This window comes from Euprymna scolopes, chromosome 16 (genome assembly GCF_053919585.1).
Source record: "Euprymna scolopes isolate OS-2025 chromosome 16, ASM5391958v1, whole genome shotgun sequence".
Lineage (NCBI taxonomy): Eukaryota > Metazoa > Mollusca > Cephalopoda > Sepiida > Sepiolidae > Euprymna > Euprymna scolopes.
In genome coordinates, this window is record NC_136497.1 from 477,501 (window position 1) to 504,358 (window position 26,858).

The following is a 26,858-nucleotide window of genomic DNA, read 5'->3' on the forward strand; positions in this document are numbered from 1 at the left end:
GAAGCCATCAATAAGGCGGAGTACAAAAAATCGCTTCTAAATATCATCCACGTAGTAGTAGTGGTAGTAGTAGTAGTATCGTACGGGTTAGACCTCTATACTGCTATTTTTAGCCAGTCTGGGAAATTGTCTTCAGATAGATGGACTGTCGCACAACCTCCTTTCATTCAGATGAATGAACAGTGTACGATCAGGTGATCTATGTCCTGGGGAGCTTCCTTGCACTTTGGGCAGATTGTGAACTCTATTTGTCTCCACCTGTGTTTGTTTGCTGCGGTCCTACAGTGTCTTGTTCTGATCCGGTTTGCGGCTACCCACTTCTTCCTATTATTTGTAACAAAACCTGGGAGATGCAAAGTCGGGTCTTCAATGATGTTCCCTCCTTTGGAAGTATTGTTTCTCCGTTCCTCCTTTCATGTCTCAACTGGAACAATTTTTTTTTTTTTTTTTTTTTTTTTTGGTAATCCCCTGGGTCCACCTCGTCAGACGTTTAAAGTTCTTTGGGCATATAATGCAGGCAGACGGGATGGAAAAATATTTGATGTTACGAAAAATTGTCGGCAAGAAAAACATGGAAAAACAGAGAATGAATTCTACGGACAATCTCAACATAAATCTCATTAGAAGAGCCAAATGCAGAAAGGACTTGAGAGACATGATCACCGATTATCGATGTCCGCGAAAACAGACCTGATATATGAAGAAAAAGAAGAAGAACAACAACAACAATATAAAAAAAAACGTTTAATATACTAAACAAATACAATTAAATAGTTATTCTTGGTGATATTAATTCATATTTTTTATTTCGAAAAAAATTAAACACATATTATCAGACATCACGTATATGCTTTAAAGCTGCAGTAAAAATAAGTTTAATAGTTTACAAGTTAGCAAAGCATTTCTTACAAGACATGAAAATGGTTAAAGGAAATGTTGTTAATAACTTTAAAAATTAAGGCACAAGATTTAATTTAACATTTATCAATTTTCAAATTGCACTATTGCACTTTTATGAACTTTACACAGTAAGGCATAAAATTTAAATTTAAATTGAATCTAAAAATTGCCTTGGATTTATTTTATTTGATGTACATGTTGCATTTTAAATAAATAAAATTCAGCTATTATTTAGCAATTAATGATATAGATATCTAATAGATATTTTTAACTAGTTTTTAAAACGAAACAAAATCTACATAACATAAAATAAATCCAAAGACATTTTTGGATTCAATTTAAATATGTAAAGTTTATAAAAGTGCACTTTGAAAATTGATAACTTTTAAATTAGATCTTGTACTTTGATTCTTAATGTTTATAAAAATCAACATTTTGTTTAACCATTTTTATGTATAACGAACTAACAATGGTGTTAATTTTGATAATTGCATTTGTTAAAAGTTAAAAATAAATTGTATTTTTTAAAATAATAATATGGACTAAGATTTTTATCATTTCATTTACATTTGATGGCAGTTCATGATATTTTCCATAGGTATTGGAATGATTCCTCGTATAGCTTGAACCAACAAACTTTTTTGTCCTTGGAATCTATATAGAAGCAATTTGATTATGTTCACGAAACATTTGGCTCTTTGAGTCAAAAGCCTTTCATAAAAATTCAAATTACCTATTTCAAGTGGAATTTCTGTTACTTCAAGTCCATAAATTGATGCCAAATTAATTAATCTTTTATTTTTTAGATTCTATTGACAAGATTTACAAATACTGCAAGAAATTAGAATTGAATAATCTCTAATGTTTCTTATAACACAATTTTTTCAATTCTCCATTTTTTTCACACAGTCAGTTTAGAGTCTTCGTTTCTCAGTTTTTAAATGTCACAATGTTTTACTTTAAAATTGTAAATTTCTTTTTCATAAGTTTTAAGTAATCTGCTAGATTTACTTGTGACATATGACTCCGTATGAAGATCATCTTCACTTTCATGAAAACAATAATCATATTTCTCAGAAATATAAGAATCCCGATTATTTTTATTAATCGAAGCAGAAAACAATCACTATTTATCATAGCAGTGTCAATTGATAGAACTCTGTATAGTTTTGCTAAGAATTGTCCTTAAATAACGTGAATGACGTATCAAAAAAGCTAAATTGTCAGAGCAATCTTTTTGGTCAACACAAAACATTCCATCAAATGTACATTTTCAATTCTAAAAATTATGTAATATTTTTCAAATTTGAAACATTTTCATAGGAGAATTTAAATTATTTAATAGAGAGTTTTAAAAGATCAATATTTTGTTTTATAGTTTAGAATTCACTAATCTAATATATAAAAGGCTATATGTATGTCTCCATATTTTCAAACTATCTTCAAAGCAAAAAATCCAAGAACGGCGCTAGGTGCCTCAAATGATTGGATTTTTATGGACTGTTCTTTTATGGGGGTTTAGCCAGTGAAATAGTTTTTAAGGAGCAAAAATAGGGCAAAATTGAAAAAATAGTTAAACATTTTATTCATTCATCTTAGTTCATTACCAAATAAACACAACCCTTATAAAATAACAAAACGGCTCCTCCCCAAAAATATGGCTAAAAAAACGAGTGTTCATTTTACGTTAAATTAATATAGAAAAGTGATCTCCAATATTTTAAAACTATAATTTCTTTATATTTTGGAAACTACTCGAATTTAACTGGAAATTTTAAACGTTATTTTTGTTTGCAGCACTCCCGGAAACCTATAATAGTGGTAATTTTAAAGAATTTGTTGAGGGTGGAAACATACTGAACCTTTACCAATCATACTCATTTGTTTTCCTAGTTTTGCATATGAATTCTAAATATCTGATATTTCCCCAAAACCTATGGCCTTTATGGAGGGGAGACTAAAAGTCGCTGCTATGGTTTCAAATGATCTTAAATAACAGCATGGGGAGACTTGATTCCAAATATTTCTCATATGTTATACCTCTCCTCTTTTGGAAATAGAGTACGATTATGAATATCTTCAGTATCAAATAATCCTTATACAGTATGAAATTTACTTTATGTATGAAAACCAAAGATGGGTATATAACATATGAGAAATATTTGGAATCAAGTCTCCCCTCGCTGTTATTTCAGATCATACGGAACTATAGCAGCGAGTTTTAGTCTCCCCCCCCCCATCAAGGTCAAAGGTCTTAGGGAAATATCAGATATTTTTTAATTCATATGCAAAACTAGGAAGACAAATGACTATGATTGAAACATTGGTAAAGGTTCAGTATCTTTCCACCCTCAAAAAATTCTTTAAAATTACCACTTTTATAGGTTTTGAGGGTGCTGAAAACAAAACGTTTAAAATTGCAGGAAACGAGTAGTTTCCAATATATAAAGAAATTATAGTTTCAAAAAGTCGAAGATCACTTTTTCTATATTAATTTAACGTAAAATGAACACCCATTTATAGCCACCTTTTTGGGGAGGAGACGTTTGTTATTTTTAAAAAAAAAATTTCGAAAATTATAATACTATTCTATGGTTAAAATTTCATAACAATTGGTAAAAAGAACCTATATTTCCAAACCAATAAAATATGCCCAAATTTTCCAACATTTGTGTGCACAGTATCCTGACAGGCCAGCTTCAGTTTTGCTGCTTTGCGATGAATTTTGCTTCGGGTTTTTTATTTGGTTGTCTCCCCTGTGGCCTTACCAGTCCACTAATACGTATGTATATGTAGAGATGAAAAGGAATAACTAAATTATATGTTTCTCAAAGTTTCGTCTTTGTTTCAAGACTTCTTCGGGATGATTAAACTGAAAAAATAAATAAAATACCAATACAATATTTGAAAATTGACTTATGAAAAGGATATCTTTATTCTATCTCAGAACGAAATAAGTCAAAATGTTCAAAACAATTTTAAAATGTTTATAGCATTGTGGAGTGAGTGAGATATTTTATAACGTCATGTTGCCGTTTAGATATTTAAAAAAAAATATGATGCAATTTATGCTATTCTTGGAATAAATATAGCTTTTTTAATTCAAATGTGGATGTTTATTGAAATGAGTGTATCTTTATTTTATTTATATTAACTGATTAAACATATTAGTCATTACAGGTAATATTTTCTATAGTGTGAGTGAGTTATCCTTTGTCTAAATTTAAATTTGTTTTTTTTTATGAGTTTACTCATTAAAGGCGATAATTGTATAAACCACCATATTTTTAATTGTGTTTGAGTTTGCAATAGGTGCTGAGTCCAGAACTCTTCGTCGAGATTTATTCGAAATAAATTTAACGATTTTTGTCTGTTTGAAGTTAAAAGAATGATCATGCTTCAATGAATGAGAGAATAATGCATTCAGAGAATTGTTATTTTTTTTATATCTCTTTTATGTTCATTGAACCTTTTCTCTAGTTCACGTTGAGTTTCATCAACATGTATCTGATTGCAGTTATAGCATAGCACAGTGTATATACCCGCATTGGAAATCTGTTTGTTTTGGAAATGTTATTAATGCTTGTGTTATAGTTTGTGATGTGGTTTGTATTATTTGAATTTCTAGTTTGTTTAGAGTGTTGAAAATTATTGTATTATTGACGTGATCTATCTGTTTATTAGATAAATGTCTGGTGTGTATGATTTTGTACTGGTATCTTATTTTCTTCAATTTAATCACCCCCAGGAAATCTTGAAATAAAGTGTGTATATATATATATATATATATATATATATATATATATATATATATATATATATATATATATATATATATATATATATATATATATATATATAACTTTCTCTCTTTTCCTTACAGGACAAGATTGGTAATTTTACCTCTGAAAAGTTGTGCTACTGGCGTTATTCCTACATGCAAAGGGTTGCTGGAAATTGCAAATGGGCGGAGTCATCTCTTTTAAAGAAATGCCAGAAGGAACTTGCACTTACTATTGCTGGGTTTAAATAGGAAAATACACTTGCAAAGCTTGAATCTTTCTCAACTTGATGCGAATGATTGAGTTTTACCAGAATCCAGCGTTCAATCTATTCCAACAACTCCTCTCTCCCCCCCTCTCTCTCTCTCCCTCTCTCTCTTCTTCTTCTTCTTCTTCTTCTTCTTTTTCTTTTCTTTTTCGCTACAATTAAAAGCTATGGTTTTGTCAAACATTATGGCTTTATATCGTTTCTATAACATTCTTCAGCTGAGCGACATATATTTAAAGGCATCTTAATTTTGTATCAAGAAATATTAAACGAGCATTATGAATCTTTTCTGAAACAGGTGTTTCAGTTAAATCAATAAATATTCATTCTTTTATGTCGTTCTGTGGTTTTCTTTTTTATGTTTTTAAGAATATTAGACAAAATTTCTTTTCAAATACTGAAGCGAACATACGATTTAATTAGGAATAATATTTGCCCTAAATTTTTGATATTTTATTTTACTTGGGAGTTACCACTTATTAAGGCCTGAAGGCTACTCTAGGATAAGGGTTAATGAATGTAAGATGGTAGTGTAATAATCGTTAATGGTGTAAATTGGGTAGAATTTGATTATTTATTGGGACGACTCAACAAGAACATGTTTACATGTTGTATTCAATCGAAAAGCATGCCAGCAGAACAATGTTCCACAGGCGGGCAGTTCTGAAAAAGAAGCTTTCTTCCTGGAATCTGTGTTTAGATTTAGGCACAGATAGAGAGTTGGAAAATGTTATATAGTGGTTGTAACTAGTCGAAAGTTTTTTGTAAAAGTTTCGCAAGGGGGAACAATAGATTGGAGTTGTGCGAGCCTTTTCAAGTCTCACACCAAAACACGCATTCACATTTCAAGCTATATTACTTGTCATATACATACGCACACACAAACATACGCGCCCATGTCCACACACGTACATATATTCACGTTCGCGTACATACACTCACATTCACGTGTATATACACACTCATTAACGTACACACATGTACTCACATAAACGCACGCATGGACAACGTCACTTCCGCTTTCAAAGGAAATACACACATGCGCAAAAGACCAGCGGAAACACCTATAAAAGAAAGAGCAATAAGCGGCTCCTCCTTTTTCGGCCCAGCTTTCAAGCTGGTCGGTCTACGGACCGACCGCGTACCTCACGCCATTTACTACTATGTGGGACAAAAGGCCAACAGACAGTACGTACACCTTTACACTCTTTCTCTCTCTATCTACTACTGGTCCCTGAGAACACCTTCGCGTAGCTGACTGCTAACTGACGTCAACCCTCTATCCTTTTCTTTGTCTACACGATGGACTGCCATTTCTCGTTCTATTACATTACTCACTTCAATTCCCACGCGCGAACAAACGATAGTGACCCGAACTTGAGACGAAAACACATTTCCTTTTTCCTTCTACAATACCAGTCCTCTACAAACGATGGTTACACCCGCGCGGACATGAACACATGTTATATCTAAAACATTCTTTCAACAGTAAATAAACGACGTTTATCTTATCCATCAATTGAGTCTTTGTTTCCTTAAATTCCATTCGTTTCATTATTTTCTTGTGGCGAGTTAGGGTATTATTATATCCTGGTCCGCAACAGAGTTCAGTCGAGCACTTGTCATGAAAATTACGATAAAGCAGAGACAGGCTCGCGCAACGTGTTTTCTGTGGGAAAGAGGTTGCAGGAAAGAGAAATGGGCATCACCTACTTGGTTTCTGACCGGTTTTGACATCTATCAGGGCAGGATACTGTGAAGTTTTAATCTGAATACAATCTAATGTATATTATTATTATTATTAATATATTAATAGTAGTAGTAGTAGTAGTAGTAGTAGTAGTAGTAGTAGTAGTATGGTCGTTAACTTCACAGTGTTGTAATGTTTTATACCATTTTTATTTTACTTAAGAGTAGGCTTTTACACTAAAGCTAGTGAGCATAGTCATAGAGATGGAAAGCACCTGGTGTAAGATGTTTGCTGTGCTAAGCAGGATTGACTTCTGGAGTACAGAGATGTTATACTTGATCCCAAAGAGTTCAACTGTTTCTCAAGATCATCTGGAATTGAGCCAAGCGCACCTATGATTATTGGCACAATGGGAATTTTCTTATTCCACAGCCTAGCAATCTCCAACTTCTGTTTCTGATAGTTCCATAGTTTCTCATTCTTTTTTTCCTGCTTGTGTTGCTTAGGCAAGCCACATCAATAATTTGTGTGGCCTTTTTGTTCACAGCTACAATATCCAGTTTCCTGTGAGTTATCTGTAGCAGCCGACACTCGCTACAACATAAACAGAAGTTGCTTCTCACAACTCGAGATTTGAAATCCATTTTCTCCCTGGTTTGTCCAATCACAAACCAGCTCTTTATCACGTGACAGAGTATATAAAAGGCGAAATCTGAAAGTCTCAACTTTCTTTGATCCTGACTCTGCCTGAGAGCAGACTTTGCCTGGGGATTCGACCTCAGGCAGAACGTGAGTACTACAAGTTAACAGTGGCCTTTTTCGAACTCCCATTAGTTTCCACGTGAGGTACCCACACAAACTTTATTTTCATGCTAAAGAACTGCTTTCGTCGATACACCTCACACTCACCCACGACAACACGCAAACACACTAAAGACTTTGCCGTTTCTTTCTCCTTTAACCGGCTTCCTTCATACCGATGGCTACTAGCTATAAACACGTGTAAACAGAACTGAACTATTCTCTCTCTTTAACTAATGCTACTAACCCGTTTCTTTCATCTACCAATGCTACTAACGAAAATGACAAATAAAGTTGTTTATTAAATGTTAAAATGAGACTTCCTTCCGTTGTCTTCTCGATCACACTGAACAATGAAATCCCAGAGAATCTTAACGTCTTCACTTTCCACTACCGCTTTTTGGAGATGTTGGAACCACTTGTCCTTTTATTTAGATTCCAAACTTTTGGCATAAACTCCAATGCAGATTTGCAAATATTTTGTTATGTAGACGTTTGTACTCTTTTTGAGCAAGTGTAGAATGTGCATTAACAATGTGTGACATTGTTTCAAGAGTTAAACCACATATTATTATTATTATTATTATTATTATTATTATTATTATTATTATTATTATCCTGCAAAAGGAACAGATGCCAATAATTATAGACCAATTACATGTCTGCCATTGATGTGGAAACTGTTGACTGGAATATTTGCGGAGAAAATTTATGAACATCTTGAGAGTAATGGTGTTACAAAAGGGGTGCCGGAAAGGCTCGAGAGGTACTAAAGAGCAACTACTAATTGATAAAGCAATAATGCAGGATGCGAAGAAGAAGAAGAAGAAGAAGAAGAAGAAGAAGAAGAAGAAATCTGAGCGTAGCATGGATCGATTACAGAAAGGCTTATGACATGGTTCCTCATTCATGGATATGTGAAATACTATTGATGATGAAGGTTGCTGAGAATGTGGTAGGGCTTTTGGAGACAAGTATGGTTCAATGGAAAATGGTGCTGACAGCAAACAGAGAGGAGATGGGGCAGGTTGGCATTAAACGTGGAATATTTCAAGGAGATTCGTTATTGCCACTTTTTTTTTGCAATGATAATGATGCCACTGAGCATCCTCTTGAAGAGAGAAAAACTGGGGTATAAGTTTGTATCTGGTGACAAACGCCTCAACCATCTACTGTTTATGGATGATTTGAAAATATTCGGTAGAAATGAAAAGGAAATGGAGAGACTGGTAGAACTTGTGGGGACATACTCAGGAGACATTGGGATGGAGTTTGGGATTAGTAAATGTGCGGTGCTGGTAATGAAAAGAGGAGTAAAGGTTCATTCGAATGGAATAGTGCTGCCAAATGGAGAAATCATGTAAGAAATAGAAGATACAGGATATAAGTATTTAGGAGTGCTGGAGGGTGTAGGCATCATGAACAGAGAAATGAAAGAAAAAGTCAGGAAGGAGTATCTTAGAAGAGTGAAACTAATTGCAAAGTCGAAACTGTATGGATGAAATCTAATGAAAGCAGTAAATCCATGGGCAGTCAGTGTTTTGAGATACAGTGCGGGAATTTTAGAATGGTTGGACAAGGATTTGCATGCCATGAATATCAAAACAAGAAAAGTTTTAGCAATGTTTGGTATATTTGACATTCGAAGTAGCATAGCAAGGCTGTATGAAAAGAGGAAAGATGGTGAGAGAGGATTGAAAAGTGTAAAATATTGTGTTAGAACCGAGGAGATGTCATTGAAGGAGCATGTGGTTAGAAGTGAGGAGTGGATGCTTAAGGTTGTGGCCAATGAAGTGGAGGTATGTGAGACCAAGGCTGATTATGTGAAACGTATGGATAGAGAAAGGGCAGAGGAACTGGCTAGGAAGAAAATGCATGGAAGGTTCTTCCAGGATATAGCAGAAGTGGCTGATGAAAGATCATGGCAATGGCTTAGAGCTGGGTATCTGGCTAAGAGTACTGAAGCTTTTGTTTGTGCAGCACAAGAGCAGGCATTAGGAACACGATTGTTCAAAAAAGTTGTTCTAGGAGAGGAAATTGCTGCAGAATGCCAGATTTGTGGTAAGACCTCAGAGTCAATTGCGCACATTGCAGCAAGGTGTAGAGAGTACCGCAAAAGACACGATCGCATGGGACTCCGGATATATTGGGAGGTTTGTAAGATGGTTGGGGTGAAGTGTGCTGGAAAATGGTTTGAGGAAGTGCCCTGATGAAGTGAGAATAAGTGAGGATGGCAAGGTAGAGGTATGGTGGGACAAAAGTGTCATAACGACCAAGCAATTGGAACATAATCGTCTGGATTTGGTCGTCATTGACAAGGTTTCAAAAAAATGGCAGATTGTAGACTTCTCAGTACCCTGGGACAGGAATGTGAGAAAGAAGGAGAATGAGAAGTGGAGCAATTATGCTCCATTGGCCTTGGAGATAAGGTGTATACGTGGGGTTAAAACACAAATAATCTCGGTCGTAGTTGGTAAACTAGGGGTAGTATCAAGTCGTCAGGAAGGACAATTGAAAAAACTACAAATCCCTGACGTTTTAGGTGGCCTTCAAACCTCTGCAATTATAGGTACCACCAACATCCTTAGGAAAACCCTTGATCTTTGAAGCTCCTGGTTTGAAGCCGGGATTAAGGGAAATCCTCTGGAAATGAATCCCATCCCTTTCCAGAGAGACGTTCATAAGCGAAATCAGAATTATTATTATTATTATTATTATTATTATTATTATTATTATACACTCGCATCATTTTACTAGGTTCATTTTGTTTATATTTTTGTATAAATTTTGTTTCCAAATTATCATCATCATCATCAGCAGCAGCAACAACAACAACAACATAACAAGCATTTTAAACTGATTTTTCATCTGAACTTTCGATTGTTACATGAGATGGATGTCTTCATGATATACGGTCACATCATCTTCTTGTTGCACATTAGTCTCATCTTTCTCGGATTTGCGATATTCTTTGTATTAATTCATTCTCAAGATCATTATCATTATCACCGGCGATGAGACGTAGAATACTTTATTTGAACTTTATATTTCAAACTAGCAGACCTCCCGGCATTGCCCGGTTGTAAACTATGCTTTAATATGATATTTTGATTAATGCAGATTTTGTATTCATTATTATATTATATTGGGCCCAATATATAGTAATTATTTAAAAAGTGTAAGAGAATACCTTCATTAAGTATCGTCACTATATTATTATTATTATTATTATTATTATTATTATTATTATTATTATTATTATTATTTACTAACTAGGAGTAATCACACTGGCCATCATCAAATATTTCTCTTGAGAACAGCGTAGTGTTCACTGGAGTCTGAGTGACAACAAGTCTCCCCAGATTTCCAATACTCTCCACTTCTTTCGATAACCTTTGCAAAAGAATTTGCATTATTGCAACAGCCGCTTACCATTGATTTCTTGTTGGTGGCGACCATTTGTCTTTACTGGAATTTGGGTGACAATAAGCCTCCCCAAGGTCCCAGTCCTCTTTGCACTCCTCCAGCGGAAGTTTGGTTAGTGCTTTCTCTCCTCAATCCTTCCATTTTTCTTGACCTTCATTATTGTGGGGTAGCCAGGAGAGGATATCAACGTGTAAATTAAGTCATGTTGTATAGCCACGTATCAAAGCGACGTCTAGAAATATGCTATACAGTGGGATATAACACGGGGATATATTACAGTTCGTATTTACATAAAGGTATCATTTTATGAGAGGAAGAATATATGCTTCATACCTTTTCTTTTTCCAGGAGTTCTTCTGTATTCACTGCTGGGCTCTGTGATGAAACATGCAGCGACCAACACCAATTAAGACACCTGTTTTTTCTTCTTTTGTGAAACCACAGAACAACACTTTATATTTTTAAAATATAAATTTATTTCAACTGTCTCAGCGGTCTTCACAAGAAGTCTGCATTATGTGTCTACATTGCTTTTTCTTTCAGCCTTGCTTCCCGGACTTCAAGCATGTCTGCTTACTTCCGTGACCAAATTCAAACTCTCAATCTAATCTACTTGACCTCTTGACCTGTCAGTTCTGTTACATCATCATCAAAAGCAAACCTCTCCTAACGTGTGCCCTCTGTCACGTAAGCAACTGTTGAAGGTCATTTTGTTTATTTAACTTAACTAATTTATGTAAACATCTTCAGCTAAACAATAAATAATGCCCAATCTGAACTATTTTAACAATATCGCCGGATAGATAAAAAAGATAGGTAGATAGATCGATAATAACTAATTTAACTTTTAACTATGTTATTATCTAAAAGTGTGATGCCTGTTTATGGTGACACTCTCATAAAAAGCAAAGTATCTTTCAATCATACAGTTTCAGTTTTCATGATTTCATGTGATGTTACTTTGTGTTTTGCATCACTAGCCAGTTCTGTGTCCAGTTTTTCTGTGTTAGTGAACTTGTATCCGGCTTTGTGTTTTCTTGGGATATTGTTCAGGGCCATCATAGCTATAATAAACAGTAATAGTGATAGAGAATCACCTTGGAAAATCTCTCTTCGTATTTTGATTTCAGTTATGTGTTGTCCATCAGCTGTCAGTTCAAGTCTCCATATTTTCATTGTATTTTTTATCAGATTAGTTATATTTTCTGGTATTTTGGACATTATCCATGCTTGTGGGATTATATCATATGCTTTCTTATAGACTTTCCATGCCATGGTTAGGTTCTTTTTTTTTTCTACTTTTGACCTCCTTCAGATTCCTTTGATCTATGTATAATAGGTCGTGTTCCTCTTTTTCCTTTTTTGGCATCCTTTCTGTTCCTTGAGAGTAGTCCGCAGTTATGAAGGAACTGATAAATTTGTTCTCTCAGTTGTGCAGTAAGTATTTTTCACATTGTAGGTAAACAGGTTATAGGTCTGTAGTTGCTGGGGATGGTCTATTATTATTATTATTATTATTATTATTATTATTATTATTATTATCAGTAGTAGTAATAGTAGTAGTAGTAGTAGTAGTAGTAGTAGTAGTAGTAGTAGTAGTAGTGTTGTCATTAGTAGTAGTGGTATTACTATCGTTATCGTGGTCATTTTTGTTGTTATTATTGTTTATTATTATTATAATTATTTACTCACTAGAAGTAGTTACACCATCATCAAAGATATCTCTTTGAGAACAACGTGGTGTTCTCTGGAGTCTGGATGACAACAAGTCTCCCCAGATTTCCAATACTTTCCACCACTTTCGATAACCATTGCAGATGAATTTGCGTTATCATAACAGCCGCTTACCATTGATTTCTTGTTGGCAGCGACCATTGGTCTTCACTGAAATTTGGGTGACAAAAAGCCTCCCCAAGGTTCCAGTTTTATTTGCACTCATCCAGTGGAGGTCTGGCTAGTGTTTTCTCTCCTCGGTCTTTTCATCCTGTTTGACCCTCCTCGCTTATTTGGTATTGCATCAATTTTGGTGACACACATACACTCAAATAAAAAAAATGGAGGGAAGGTAAGGGTGCAGGGGTGTTGACTTATAATTATACAGTTTCGGTTTTCATGATTCCATGTGATGCTCCTTTTTGTTTTAAATCTGTAGCAGTTTCTGCAAGTCCAGTTTGTGCCTGTAACTCATGTGTGTTATTCTCCACATTCAAGGTTTTTCCTTAATATTTCAGCCATTTTCATTACTTTTCTCCGTTGTATTTTATTAGCCATCCCTCTGATTCCAATCTCTCCCATTTTCTTTTCAAAGTTTTTCGGTATTATTCCTAGCGTTCCTACTATTAGTAGTAATAGTAGTATTTATTATTATCGGCTCACATGGAGCTTTCACACAAGTCAGCAAACGATCTAATTGGAGACCTGTGGTGTTCTCTGGAAGCTGAGTGACAACAAGTCTCCCCAAACGTCCAGCTCTCTTCTCCTCCTTCGATAGCATTTGCAAATAAATTTGCATCATTGCAATCATTGATTTCTCGCTGGCAGTGGCCATTGGTTTATACTGGAATTTGAGTGGCACTAAGCCTCCCCAAGATCCCAGTTCTCTTAGCACTTGATCAGCAGAGGTCTGGCCAGTGCTCCCTCCTCGGCCTTTCCACCCTCCTTGGCCCTTCTCGGCTCTTTGGTATCACTTTTTTTTGGGGGGGAACGGTGGTGAAACAATAGAAAGATGCATGATGGGGGGGGTGTTCTTCAGGATTAGAGTACATCAACTACTGACCCAATGTGTCGTAAGAGCTAGGTAAAGAAAAGGTTGGCAAGGTGTCTTTAATCTTGGTTGGTAACCCTCCTAGCGATGGTGGCTCAATAAAACTATCTGTGGTGGTGTAATCTTAAATTCATCAATCTCATTTATAGGAGATTGTCTAATCAAAGAATTGAAGAGAACATTATTGGGGTTGGAACATCTTATGAAGGTCTCACGTCTGGCAGGTGTTCTACTCTTCAGCAGGGTGGGCCCGATCGTTATCATTCAACTGTTCAAAATTCTGAGGATGTTGGTGGCTGTAGGAATAGTGAAGATTCGTAAATAGTGTGCCAAGACACAAACAGATTAGAAACAGGGAAATAAAAATAAAAAACCGTGGACAACTGGGGAAAGAAGAGTACTTTGGGAATGTTTTGTGAGAAGTGGAGGAATCAAATCAGGTGGATCAAAGGAAGAAAAAGTGGGAATCTAGAGGAAGAGGTTCTAAGAGTTTGAGGAGTTTGTTATCTCAGTTAAAACTTGAGGATAAGAATTAATAAGTGTATGGTAGTCACTGGACAACAGTGTATTAATAGTTACTGGTAGAAATAGAGTTGAAATGGATTAATTAGAAAGTCAGTTCAACAAGAACTTGTTTCTATTGAATTTGAAAATGATCGTATTGTAGTCAGCCAGAAAGCAGGTCAGTGGAACAGAGTTCTACAAGCGGTCAAGTTCTAGGAAAGAAGCTTTGTTCATGGAACTTGCATTTAGATTTAGGCACAAATAGTGAGTGAAAGGAAACTGTTGATGGTTGTTTTAGCTAGACAAGTTTTTTGTGAACGTTTGGCCAGGGGGGTCCATAGATTGAAGTTCAGACAAGCACTTGCTATTAAAATTATGAGAGAACAGAGATAGGTATATTAAAAAAGAGTTTGATTGAGTCATGTAGATATGGTTAATGTGTTTGCATAATCCATCAGAAAAAGTGTTATTTCCGATTGTAGCTTTTAAATCAGAGTAATTACTCAGTTAGTTGTAGCATTAAGTGACATTATTAAACATTAAAATTGAATTATTTTCGATTGTTACTTGTTAAATCAGGTGTATCACGCACGATCAACATAATTGCATTGATCATCTAAGAAAGTTGGCCTGTTTTCACTGCTGTTTGACACCAACTCAATTCTAGACCCCTTAAACTACTACCTCCCAAATTTTTCTCATTTTGAGTTTAGATTTTGTTTCTTGTATTTCTGTTGTATTTGATGTCTTCAGGTTTAACTCAGTCTCTACCTGCTCCAAGTTTTGATTTCTTACTGTATACTTATTTAAAGCTAATTCAGCAAATAGGCTTGAAAGAGTATTATTTCCACTGTGATCCTTTTCAACCTCAGCAGAGCTTGAAGAAGTGTGTCCTGCTGATTCTGCTTCGTTATCTTCAGTAGAAAGTAGAAGATGTAGAATACAATTCTTAAAGTGTTTTCCATGTCATTTGTTTTGCATTTAAATTTGAACCTGGGTCTAGGAAAGTAGACACACACAAGTTTTTATCATTTATATAAGATAAAATCTTGTTTCCATTGATCCACCGAATTGTCCAACAGTGGTCAAAAAGATTTCACTTAAATCAGAAATATCAGAATTAGATTTAACAGCTTTTGACAAAAATAACTTCAGAGCTAAGATTGTATGTATTATCATTGATATAGTTGAAGTTCTGTTACTTGATTCATTGGTGATTTCTTCGAATGAACTCAATAACTGGAAAATTTTGGAACAAGTCCTCATTGGTAAGTTGCAAATGTATTTAATAAAATACAACAGCATACATAGAGCTTTTTATTTTTCTAAATTTCTTTTTAGCATATAATATATTGAATTCCACCGTGTGGTTACATCTGGAATGAGTTTATATTTTTTTAAATGAAGCTGATCTTGTATCTCAGTTAATCTGCGAATTGCTAATGGAGAGCAATTAAATTAAGATACTATATTTCCGTTAGTTGTAATGATTGTCTTCGCAATTGTTGGGAAAAAAATGAGTCATTGAGAGTTGCAATGCATGTATGAAGCATGATAATGACTCTAAACTACATTCCCTAACACCAATATAGCAACTATTACTGCTGCTACATCAGATTCGCATGTGGCACGGACACACAGACACAAAACAAGCCACATGCGTGCAGCACACAAGCAGCTTTGCTCTGTTAATCTGATATTCTGACATGAGATCACTTCCTTTTGACCTTTTCCTTCCGTTTCTTCTTTCTTTCTTTTTTTCTCTCTTTTTTTCACCCTTACATGACCACGAACGCACACAACATGTGTTATTACAAGAAATACATGCGAATTGATTCGATTGAATTATACTTTGTATATACAATTTCAAACTTATCGTTTGTCTAATGATAAACATGAACAAACAACTCTACAAGCATGAATTATCTTGCAACATCATTAATGAACATTTCAGAACGATGCCTGATCGCGCATGTACACACACACACACACACACACACACACACATACTCTTATGTTTTTCCATTTTTCATAATAAATGTTCTCTTTGTATATATGTAATTCGATCCTATGCTGTCTTATTTTAATGTCAGAGTCGAAGACACACATATTTATCCTCTGCAAGATTGGTGACCTAGATGCAGAGTCAACAAGAATTAATTTCATCTCTGACCTCCGACAATCAATTAAAAACATCGAAGTGAACTTTTCAACTATTCACATACTAAATAAACATTCCTCCATGCCGACTTTTTTTTTTTTTTTTTTACACGGTGGTCACCACTTATCAAGACCCGGAAGCCACTCAGATATAAAGGTTATTGCAAGTACAGTACGTTAGTGCGGAGATTTATTGAAGTGTTTACTTGAGGTGGCGGTTCATTAGGAATTTGTTTACGTTGGACTTGAAGACATCCAGGTTGTAGTCAGGTCGGAAGCAGGCAGACGGAACAGAGTTCCACAGGCGCGCAGTTCTAAGAAAGAAGCTTTGTTAATGGAATCTACGTTTTGATTTAGGCACAGATAAAGAGTGGGGAAAAATTTTAACAGTGGATTCAGCAGGACGGGTGTTTTTCGTGAAAGATTGGCGAGGAGGGACCAAAGATTGGAGTTCAGACGAGCACCTGCCATGGACATAACGATAAAACAAGGATAGGCTCGCAACGTCTCTTCCGTGGGAGAGAGGTTGCAGGGAAGAGAAAAGGGCATCTCCAACTAAGCCACAAAGTCTATTTTGTGCTCTGTCAAATGGCAGCAGTATTCCATCCTTGGGCGTACTTGGCTTTTATATAGATAGAGAATTGCACCAGTAGTGAGATATCTTCTGGAGCGGTAGAAGGATCCCACCATCTTTCCAGCGACCTTGGCAACAGACTTGATGTATGTGTTCCATTTCAGATCAGGAGTAAAGGACAACCCCAGAAGCTTGTCAAAACAGGGGGCTTCTCCTAGACGAGAGCCATCCATTTCAATTGATGCCAGATGGGGATCAGAGCGTTGATGATGTAAAGATAGGAGTTTGGTTTTAGATGCATTAAAGGTAACCAGCCACGTCCTCCCCCACTGAACCACGCGTTCGAGATCAGAGGAGAGAGAATCAGAGAGAACTTTGTGTCATTTACAGCCTTTGATGTGTGCCGTAGATGGTCGTGTCATCAGCATAGATGTCAACGAATGATTTAAGTATGTGTTTAGGGAGATCATTGATGTAGATCAGGAAGAGAGTTGGGCTCAGGATTGACCCTTGAGGGACTCCAGCATTAATACTGCAGGCCTCTGATTTTTGTCCATCGACCACTACTCTTATAAGCCTATCGGAGAGAAATGATTTAATTATTGAGAAAACATTTCCAGTTATACCGTAGCTGGAAATCTTATGAAGTAGACCCTTATGCCATACCTTTTCGAAGGCCTTTGATATGTCAAGAGCAATTGCCCTAGAAAGGCAGCCTTTGTCAAGAGATTCACTAGTCCTGTGAGATATAACCGTTAGCACATCTGCGGTAGATCTTGCAAAACGGAAACCATATTGTGTGTCATTAAGAAGGTTATTTCTGCTGAGGTGGTTGACTATTTCTCTATTTAATATGGATTCCAGCAACTTACTCATAACACACAGGAGACTTATTGGTCTGTACTGAGAGGGAGATGACTTATTACCTGAATTCTTAAATACATGGCATACTGATGAGGTTTTCCAGGGAGTCGGAAGGCACTTCTCCTTAAGGCAACGCTTAAACAGTTTCATAAGTATGGGAGCAAGTTCTGGTTGAAGCTTTTTTAACACTATAATTGGGATGCCGTCAGGACCAGTTGCTTTGCTGGAATCAAGGTTCTTGATTAGCTTGGCGAGCTCATGCACAGATATTTGTATGTTACCTAGCGTGTTCTGTGTTATAGGAGGAAATATGGGAAGTTGATGGCCTTCATCGCATAGGGTAGAATTAGCTGTAAAGTTCTTTGCAAATAGTTTGACCTTGTCTGATGCTGACGAGATGACCTCTGGTCCATTGATAATGGTTGGGATTCTGTTCAGGATCCTATTTGTTATTTGCCAAAACTGGTGGGAACCAAGCCGCTGATCAGCTACTTTGGATTTAACAGACTGGGCATATAGCTCTCTTGCATTTTTTATTACTCTTTTACAGTGGTTGTTGGCAGTCCTGAAAGCAGCTTTAGTCTCAGTGCATCTATTACTTTGGTAGTTATGGGAGAAGTGATTTCTGTGCACGATAGCAGCAGCACATTCTGGGGAGAACCATGGCTGGCTGTTAGGTCTTTGTTGGAATTTTTTAGATGGTATGAATCGTTCTATGCCTACAATTAACCATTCGGTCAGATCTGATACTATAGAGGACACATCCTTTTTAAAAAAAATACTTAGTTATAAACTAAGTATTTAATAACAGTATAAAAAAAAATTATTGTAAAAGAATTTTTAAAAAGTTATATTTAAGTAACACAATTCGATCGCCTATTTATAGTGAACTCTTTTACTTTATGTTAAATTTAAAATGTTAATTAGATCTCCAGTAATTACGATAAAATATGGATAGAATTTAACAATTGAAATTCAATATCAGCTGTAATTATTTTTGTTTGGTTGTTTAAAAAATCTGTTTTTTACTATTGTCAATTTTAATATCGTTTCATTAATATCATTTCTAATTATCTTTATTTGCTTGTTAAAAAAATAAAAATAAAAGGCTCTTCACAGGAAACGTGGATCCTGTGTAAACAGGGTTTTTTTTTAATGGCTTCTTCCTGAAACGCGCAAAAAGTTTTCTTTCACTTCCTTCGTATATATCACATAGACTTTTTTGAATCATGCGTGTATTTATTTTTTAATAAACCAATGAAACCTTTTGTGCATGCACTTTCAGGAAGCAGCCATTAACAAAAAACGTGTATGCAGTGTCCACGTGTCCATTCTGTTTTCTAATATTGTCAATTTCAATATCGTTTCTTTTTATTATTTCTAATTATTATTTTTATTTATTTTTTTTTTTTATTAGGAGGTCACCACTTATCAAGGCCCTGGAGCCACTCAGGGATAAAGTTTATTGCAAGTACAGTACGTTAGTGTGGAGTTGTTTGTCATTTTATATATAAAAATCATTGTTTAAAAAATTCCTGTATTTAATAAAAAAAATCATTTATTTAAAAAAAAAAAATTCTGTTTTCTTATATCGTTAATTTCAATATTTCATTTTATTTATAAAATGACGTCAATATTTCACTATCCAATCAAATGGCATTCTTACTACCGGTGTAATACGACTTATGTCCCATTTTCTTCCTGATATTTTTGTTTCCTTAAAGTGCAAGAGGGTCGCCCTTTACACTTATTAAATCAGAATGTAACATTTAGCCATTTAGACTTAATATAGTTGTACTATTCAACAGTAAAATAGAATTATTTCCTTTTGTCGTTTTATAAAGATTGAATCATTTATTGTTGAAATATTTAACAGTGAAATAAAGTTATTTCTTTTTGTGTGTAAGTAAATCCGAATCAAAAGAAAAAATAGAGTTATTTCCCTTTGTATAGTTGTATTATTTAAAAGTAGGGTTATTGATTAGGTGTATCAGATTTTTTGTAGGAATTTTTGACACCCCTAACACGAAACTGCGAATAAAATATTTAAAAAAAAAAAACTCGTAATTTCTGTTTTAAAAGTGTGTTGTTTATTTTCTTTATGGATTATACTTCCAAAATAAACTATTAAAGTTGTATAAAAAGAAATAGAAATATTTTTTTTAACAGTAATGAAATTAATTGAATTTTACGAGTTCAGTATTTTTCAATTTTTAAACTTTAAAAATCTATCAAAATTTTTCTATTGATTCTATTTTTACGATATTTTCAGGGTCAATGCGAAATTTTATGCTCTTTCCAATAAACCGAATATAATATTTTAGACAACCGTTTTTTTCATATCACGCCCCTCCATTTTGAAATGTCTATTAAAAAGTAAATAATTAATTTACTCACCAAAGTTCTATATATCACAAATTGAAGATAAAAGATCAATAAATAATATATTCAAATTTAAAACAAAAAAGAAGTGTTTTTTTAGAAATTTACTTGTAAAGTCCGAAGTTTAAAACCTTTTTTTTAAATCACGTTGTTGTTTTTTTTTTGTTTGTTTTTGTTTTGTTTTTGTTTTGTTTTTTTTAATGAAACCTTGGTCCTTGCTCCTTTAATTGAAAAGAAATTAGGGTTTGAATTACATTTTTCGAGTAGTTATAAGCTTGGAAAGACAGGGGGTCGAATTATTCAATATTTTTCACGAAGTTTCTGACACATCTTGTTATTTATCTCTGTCGTTTGATAAATCAGAGTGTAAAATTGCGTTATTAACATGATATGTTGTCTTCGGGAGAAAATCACACTGTAGTATCTGTTCTGATGCTGCTACACTTCACCTCATATGTTCTCAATCGGTGGAGGAGAAATCCTTCATGACTGAGGTAGTTTTTATTTTTGTTCCTATCCAGAGTGCCCCATTTGGGGGGAGCTGGATTTTCCCCACATTAAAAACCGACATTGTGTCTAACTCTAAAGATAAGTAAATACGACCATGATATGTTGCATTTTTGCAACAGTAAAATAGAGTTATTCCCCTTTATATATTCTTATACTAGAGGGTTATATTGTGTCATGTATACTTAAGATGGTTACATTATCAAAACAGTAAAATAGAGTTATTTCCTTTGTGTTGTTAAATCGAAGTCTAAGTTTAAGTCATGTATATCCCTGTGGTTGAATTACCTAACAGTGTGCGTTCTTAAATCAGGCTATAGGATTGAGTTATTTACACTTAATATGGTATTACTTAACAGTAAAAACGAGTTATTTTCTTTTGTGGATTGTTTAATCAGCGTGCAGGATTGAATCATGTACATTTGATATTGTTGCCTTATTAAACATTAAAATAATTTTATTTCCATCTGTTGTTAAATAAGAATGCAAGATTGAGACATTTACACTTCGTTATTCGACAATAAGATCCAGCTATTTCCCGTAGTTGTTTGATAACGATTGAGTCGTTTCGTTTACACTTAATAGTCTTTTTAGAATGTGGTCTTTAACTAAGGGAAATAAATAAAATTATTCTGTTGCAAATAATTTAGAGTCGATTTACGACGTTGAAGATGATCAGCAGAGCTGAGGAGCTCTGATAACAGCATATTCTTTTCATTGTTTTGACTCTTGAGTATATATCCGACACAGTTAATCAACCGAGAACCACATCACTCTACATAAAAACATATAAGATATCAATGGATATATACTTGAGAATCAAAACAAGGAAAAGAATATGCTCTTGTCATAGCCCTAATGATCAGTAGAACACGAAAACAATTTTTTTTTAAACTTCCATTTTGTTAGGACGCTGAAAATGAAGATTTTTATATAAATTATAAAGTTCATGTTTCGAACAATGCTGAAATGGTCAGTAAAACACAGAAAAAATGAAATGATGCAATTAGTAAAAATTGTAATGAAAGTGAAAAAGTGAACAATAATAAATAAATGAAATAACGAACTAAAATGAAAATTTTGAGTAAAAAAATTAAAAATTCCAGTAAAATTTATTAACTGGAAAATTTAAATGCGATATTCGTTTTCAGCATACCCGAAAATCTACAAAACTCGTCATTTTAAAGGAAAATGTTTAGATGGAAACCAAGTAAAAATTTACCTTTTATCCTAATTATAAAATATTTTATTTTAATTATTTTTCATAAAAAAATTAAAATTCAAGGATTTTCTTTATTTCTAATTTTCTTTATTAAATACAGTGAAGATTGAACAGATGCAACACTTTTTTGCAAAAGAAACAATAAGTAAATAAACTGTATTTTTTTTCTAATTACAAAATATTTTATTTTAATTATTTTTCATATTAAAAAATGAAATTTATGAATATTCTTTATTTTTATATTTTTTATCAAATACTGAAAAATTTACTTTTTTTTTTTTTTTTTTTTTGAGGTAGGTAAACATTTTTCCTTATTGGTTGCATGGAATATGAACTTTATAACCTATTGTAAAATCTTCCTTTTCAGCGTCCTGACAAAATGAATTTGTCAGGATATATTAGATTTCTGAAAAATAATGTAGTTTCTTCGAATCAAAAGAGAAATTTGTTTCCTTATTCTACTAATCTTTTCAGCGTCCTAAATTGTCCTAAATTATCCGCAACAGAATGACATTACTTCCTTAGTAAATGCTAGTTATCTCCCTTAGATAAAGACCCAAACTCAAATAAGCGCCTTTTTCTTTTCTTTTCTTTTCTTTTCTTTTCTTTTTCCGTTATTCAATAGGAAAATAGTTATTTCCCTTTGTCGTTTGATAAAGATTGAGTCATTTACATTTAATATATTTGTATTATTCAACAGTAAAAATGAATTTATTTCCCTTTGTGTGTTGTTAAATCTGAAAGCCAGATTGATTCATTTGCACACAATATTGTTGCCTTGTTAAACAATTCAATAGAGTTATTTCCTTTTGCGGTTTCTTAACTGGGAGAGTAAGATCGAATCATTTTCATTTAATATGCCAGTATATATTTTTTTTTTCTTTCTTACGATTTTGTTCTAGCTAGGGGTGGAACATCTTAGCGGATGCTGTTCATTCACCTGCTGTCTCATACATTCCAATGTTTCATATATTCCTACCTAGAGATCTTTTTAAGCTGCTAACATCCCTTTAAGTGCAGTTATTTGTATCTTTCTTGCACAATGTTCAATGCTACCAGGTAGCGTTTTGAAATTCTTTTTTATGTGCCCTGTTGCTCCTATAATTACTGGAATTATGGAGATCTTCCTAAAATCCGAGTTTCTTTTCATGTCATACATAAGATCTAAGTATTTTGTTATCTTTTCCCTCTCGACTTTCAACCGATCATCGTCAGTGACACTAACTTCTACTATGACTGCTTTTTTTTTCTTCCTTTTTTTTTTTTCTTGTTTAAAAAATTTTTTTTAACAGCGTTTCCTTTTGTCCTAATGCAATTTTAATTCATTTACACATGCATAGTTCGTTTTTTTTTTTGGGGGGGGGGGTTCTTATCATTTTCTTCTAGCTGCAGATGGGACATCCTACCAAATTCCAGACATTCATTTGCTATCTCATACATTCGCGGATTCCAATTCAGATATAGTTTAAGCTTCTAGATTTTAAATGCAAATGTTTGTAAATCTCTTGAACTTGGATCACCGGGTATATTTGGTAGGCAGTTTTGGAAATTGATGTTTATATGGTGTCATTCTTCAACACTAAAATAAATGGATTTCCATTTGTTTGTATTTAAATTATCTGGGCCTTTACTTCTTATATGGCTTTATTATTCAACATTAAAATAGAGCTGTTTTCATTTTTCTATGAATTAAGGCGTAATACTTATGAATTTATTTCCTTTTTTTGTGTTCTTAAATTTCTTCTTAATATTTATATGGTTACATTATTCAACAGTAAAATAGATTGATTTCAATTGGTTCGTGTTTAAATTTAAATGTATGCTAGGAAAAGTATTTTAAATAAGAATAGCTTAAACTTTAGAACTTAGTTTTTTGATTACCTTCGTAAGAAAAAAGAACTCTTAGCCAAGTCAAATTGCCAATACTTAAAGGAATTATATATATATATATATATATATATATATATATATATATATATATATATATATATATGGATAGATAGAAAGATAGATAGAAAGATAGATAGAGAGAGAGAGAAAGAGAGAGAGAAAGACTCAAATAAAGTACAATTAAATCAACAGTTAATTATGGTCTTTTCTTACGAAGAATGCGTAGGAACATGACCTCGTGATGCGACTACCGCACACATAAAACAAAAGGAACTATGTTACACTCCCTCGCGTATGAATACAGTAAAGAGGCTGGAACGTTCAAGAACACCTGTATATAAAGATTTGCCTGCCAAAAAAAATCAAATTAGTTTTCTCTTCAATTTCTCAAGTGTTAACACGTGTTTGAGTAAACTCCATCCTGGAAGACATACAAATATGAACTTTATAACCCTTATTGAAACTTATCACATTTAGTGAGGACTTAAATTTTCCTTTAAACAATTTTATTTCGAATTACTGTTCTTATGATATGAACACACATGCATGTATTCCCTTTTATGATTTATGGACTGTTTTTCTCAAAAATAGCCACATGAACCATAAGCCCACATGTGACACTCGGATCATAAAAAATCAGTAATTTCAAGCCTTGCGTTATTCTCATAAAATCTTCACTTCTCAAACCTTTCATTATTGAACATTTACACTAAAAAACTCATATGTCAGACCACTTTCTTTTAATAATTCTTACACATCAGAAAATGTCTCTTTTATGTAAATTCAGCGACGCACAGGACTTACTACTTAGATATATAAATAAAATAAGTCACTTGTCCCCATCCCCCCCCCACTTTTTTTTTTTTTTTTTTTTTTAATGGAGAGTAGATAATACAGTGGATGTGTTATCGGCAGCTCCAGTAACTCTCGCTTCATCTATTTTGTCATTCAGTCCTCATTCAATGAGTGATTTCTCTGACAAAGGGTGAAGAAAAAGCTGCTTAAAGGTCGGTAGTACTTGGTGACCAGTAGTCTGAGATGTCGGAAATTTTTCTGTCTCTGTCTGTCCTTGTGGCCATGTCACAAGTAAGGGTGCTGGAGGTAAACGTTTGTCTGGGCTGACGTTATCCGCCTGATAGTCAGGGACCCGAACCTTGGATTAACCACTAAGGAGGCTGTCCTATCAGCAGGCGCAAAGTACTGGGACTGCTGTATTGCCATTTGGTGAGTGGATCTGGACCATGCAGTAGTCTCTGGTGGGGCCTCTCGATGCCATACTAGTGGGTAATTGCTACGGCTTTACCTTTTTGTGTGCTACAAAAAAAAAAAAATAAAAATAAAAAAAAAAATAAATAAAAATTTTCCTGTCTTTTTTTCTCTTACTTTCCCTCTCTGTACTGCTCTAACCAAGTATGCCGACCTATTCCACAAATCCCCAAACCTCAACATGAAATATATCCAGAATAAAAACTCGATTAAACCTAGAACCCCATCTTTCAACGTAGACCCCAACTACCAGGTCTCCTTCTCAAACATCAGGGGTCTACGTTCCAACCTTCCAGAGGTTGAAACCCAATTACAGGAGACGAAACCGGACATATTATTTCTAAGTGAAACTGGAATAGGACCGACCACTACCCTAGACGAGTTCATAATTAACGGATACTCAAATTTAACAGCTAAATCTGACCCCCAAGATCGCCATGGGCATGGAATATGTGCCTACATTAAGGATGGCTTCCTGTGTGGCAGGGATATCTCTAGAGAAGATCCTAATTTACCCTATATGTGCTTCAGGGTTTCACTTGCTAACACCACTGCATTTATATTTGCCCTCTATAGGCCCCACAACAGTGGAGTTACTATCTTTAAGAGCATATCTGAGAAAATAGACCACATACTGTCTTCATATCCCTCGGCTAACATCCACATATGTGGTGATTTCAACGTCCATAACGTGGAATGGCTGACCCATTCAAATAAGACAGACGATGAGGGAAGGTTTTGTCATGATTTTGCCATTGCTTATGACCTCACTCAGATTGTTCGCAAACCCACCCGTGTGCCCGATACACCCGGTCAATATGCAAGCCTCTTAGACTTTTTTCTCTCAACTTCCCCTAAGCTATGTTCATGTTCCGTTCATTCTCCTCTAGGATCCTCCGACCACTCCGTCGTATCAGTTAAGATAAAAACGAAATGTAAGAAGCCCCCAGACGTACCCCTCCACCGTACTGTATACCGATACTCTATGGCTGACTGGGATAGCTTCCGTACATTCATATCTGATTTACCTCTGCACTCCATGTTTAAAAAGGATGTGTCCTCTATAGTATCAGATCTGACCGAATGGTTAATTGTAGGCATAGACCAATTCATACCATCTAAAAAATTTCAACAAAAACCTAACAGCCAGCCATGGTTCTCCCCAGAATGTGCTGCTGTTATCGCGCACAGAAATCACTTTTTCCATAGCTACCAACGTAATAGATGCACTGAAACTAAAGCTGCTTTCAGGTCTGCCAGCAACCACTGTAAAAGAGTAATAAAAAATGCAAGAGAGCTATATGCCCAGTCTGTTAAATCCAAGGTAGCTGATCAGCGGCTTGGATCCCACCAGTTTTGGAAAATAACAAATAAGATCCTGAACAGAAGTGTGCGTTCTATACCAACCATTATCAATGGACCAGAGGTCATCTCGTCAGCGTCAGACAAGGTCAAACTATTTGCAAAGAACTTTGCAGCTAATTCTACCCTATGCGATGAAGGCCATCAACTCCCCATATTTCCTCCTATAACACAGAACAAGCTGGGTAGCATACAAATATCCGTGCATGAGGTCGCCAAGCTAATAAAGAACCTAGATTCCAGTAAAGCAACTGGTCCTGATGGCATCCCAATTATAGTGTTAAAAAAGCTTCAACCAGAACTTGCTCCCATACTTACGAAACTATTTAAGCGCTGCCTTAAGGAGAAATGCTTTCCGACTCCCTGGAAGACCTCATCAGTTTGCCCTGTATTTAAGAATTCAGGTGATAAGTCATCTCCCTCTCAGTACAGACCAATAAGTCTCCTCTGTGTTATGAGTAAGTTGCTGGAATCCATATTAAATAGAGAAATAGTC

The 26,858-nt window shown here is 34.5% G+C and overlaps 1 protein-coding gene across 1 annotated transcript in view; it reads left to right on the top strand.

The window, feature by feature from the left end:
* Nucleotides 1-5,284, top strand: part of LOC145295822 (metalloproteinase inhibitor 3-like) — a 26,093-nt gene extending 20,809 nt beyond the window's left edge. Inside the window, exon 5 of the mRNA XM_080141509.1 lies at nt 4,784-5,284. Coding sequence (XP_079997635.1) covers nt 4,784-4,933 — 150 coding nt within the window. The 3' untranslated portion in view covers nt 4,934-5,284. The remainder of the gene's footprint in view (nt 1-4,783) is intronic.
* Nucleotides 5,285-26,858: the final 21,574 nt, after the last annotated feature.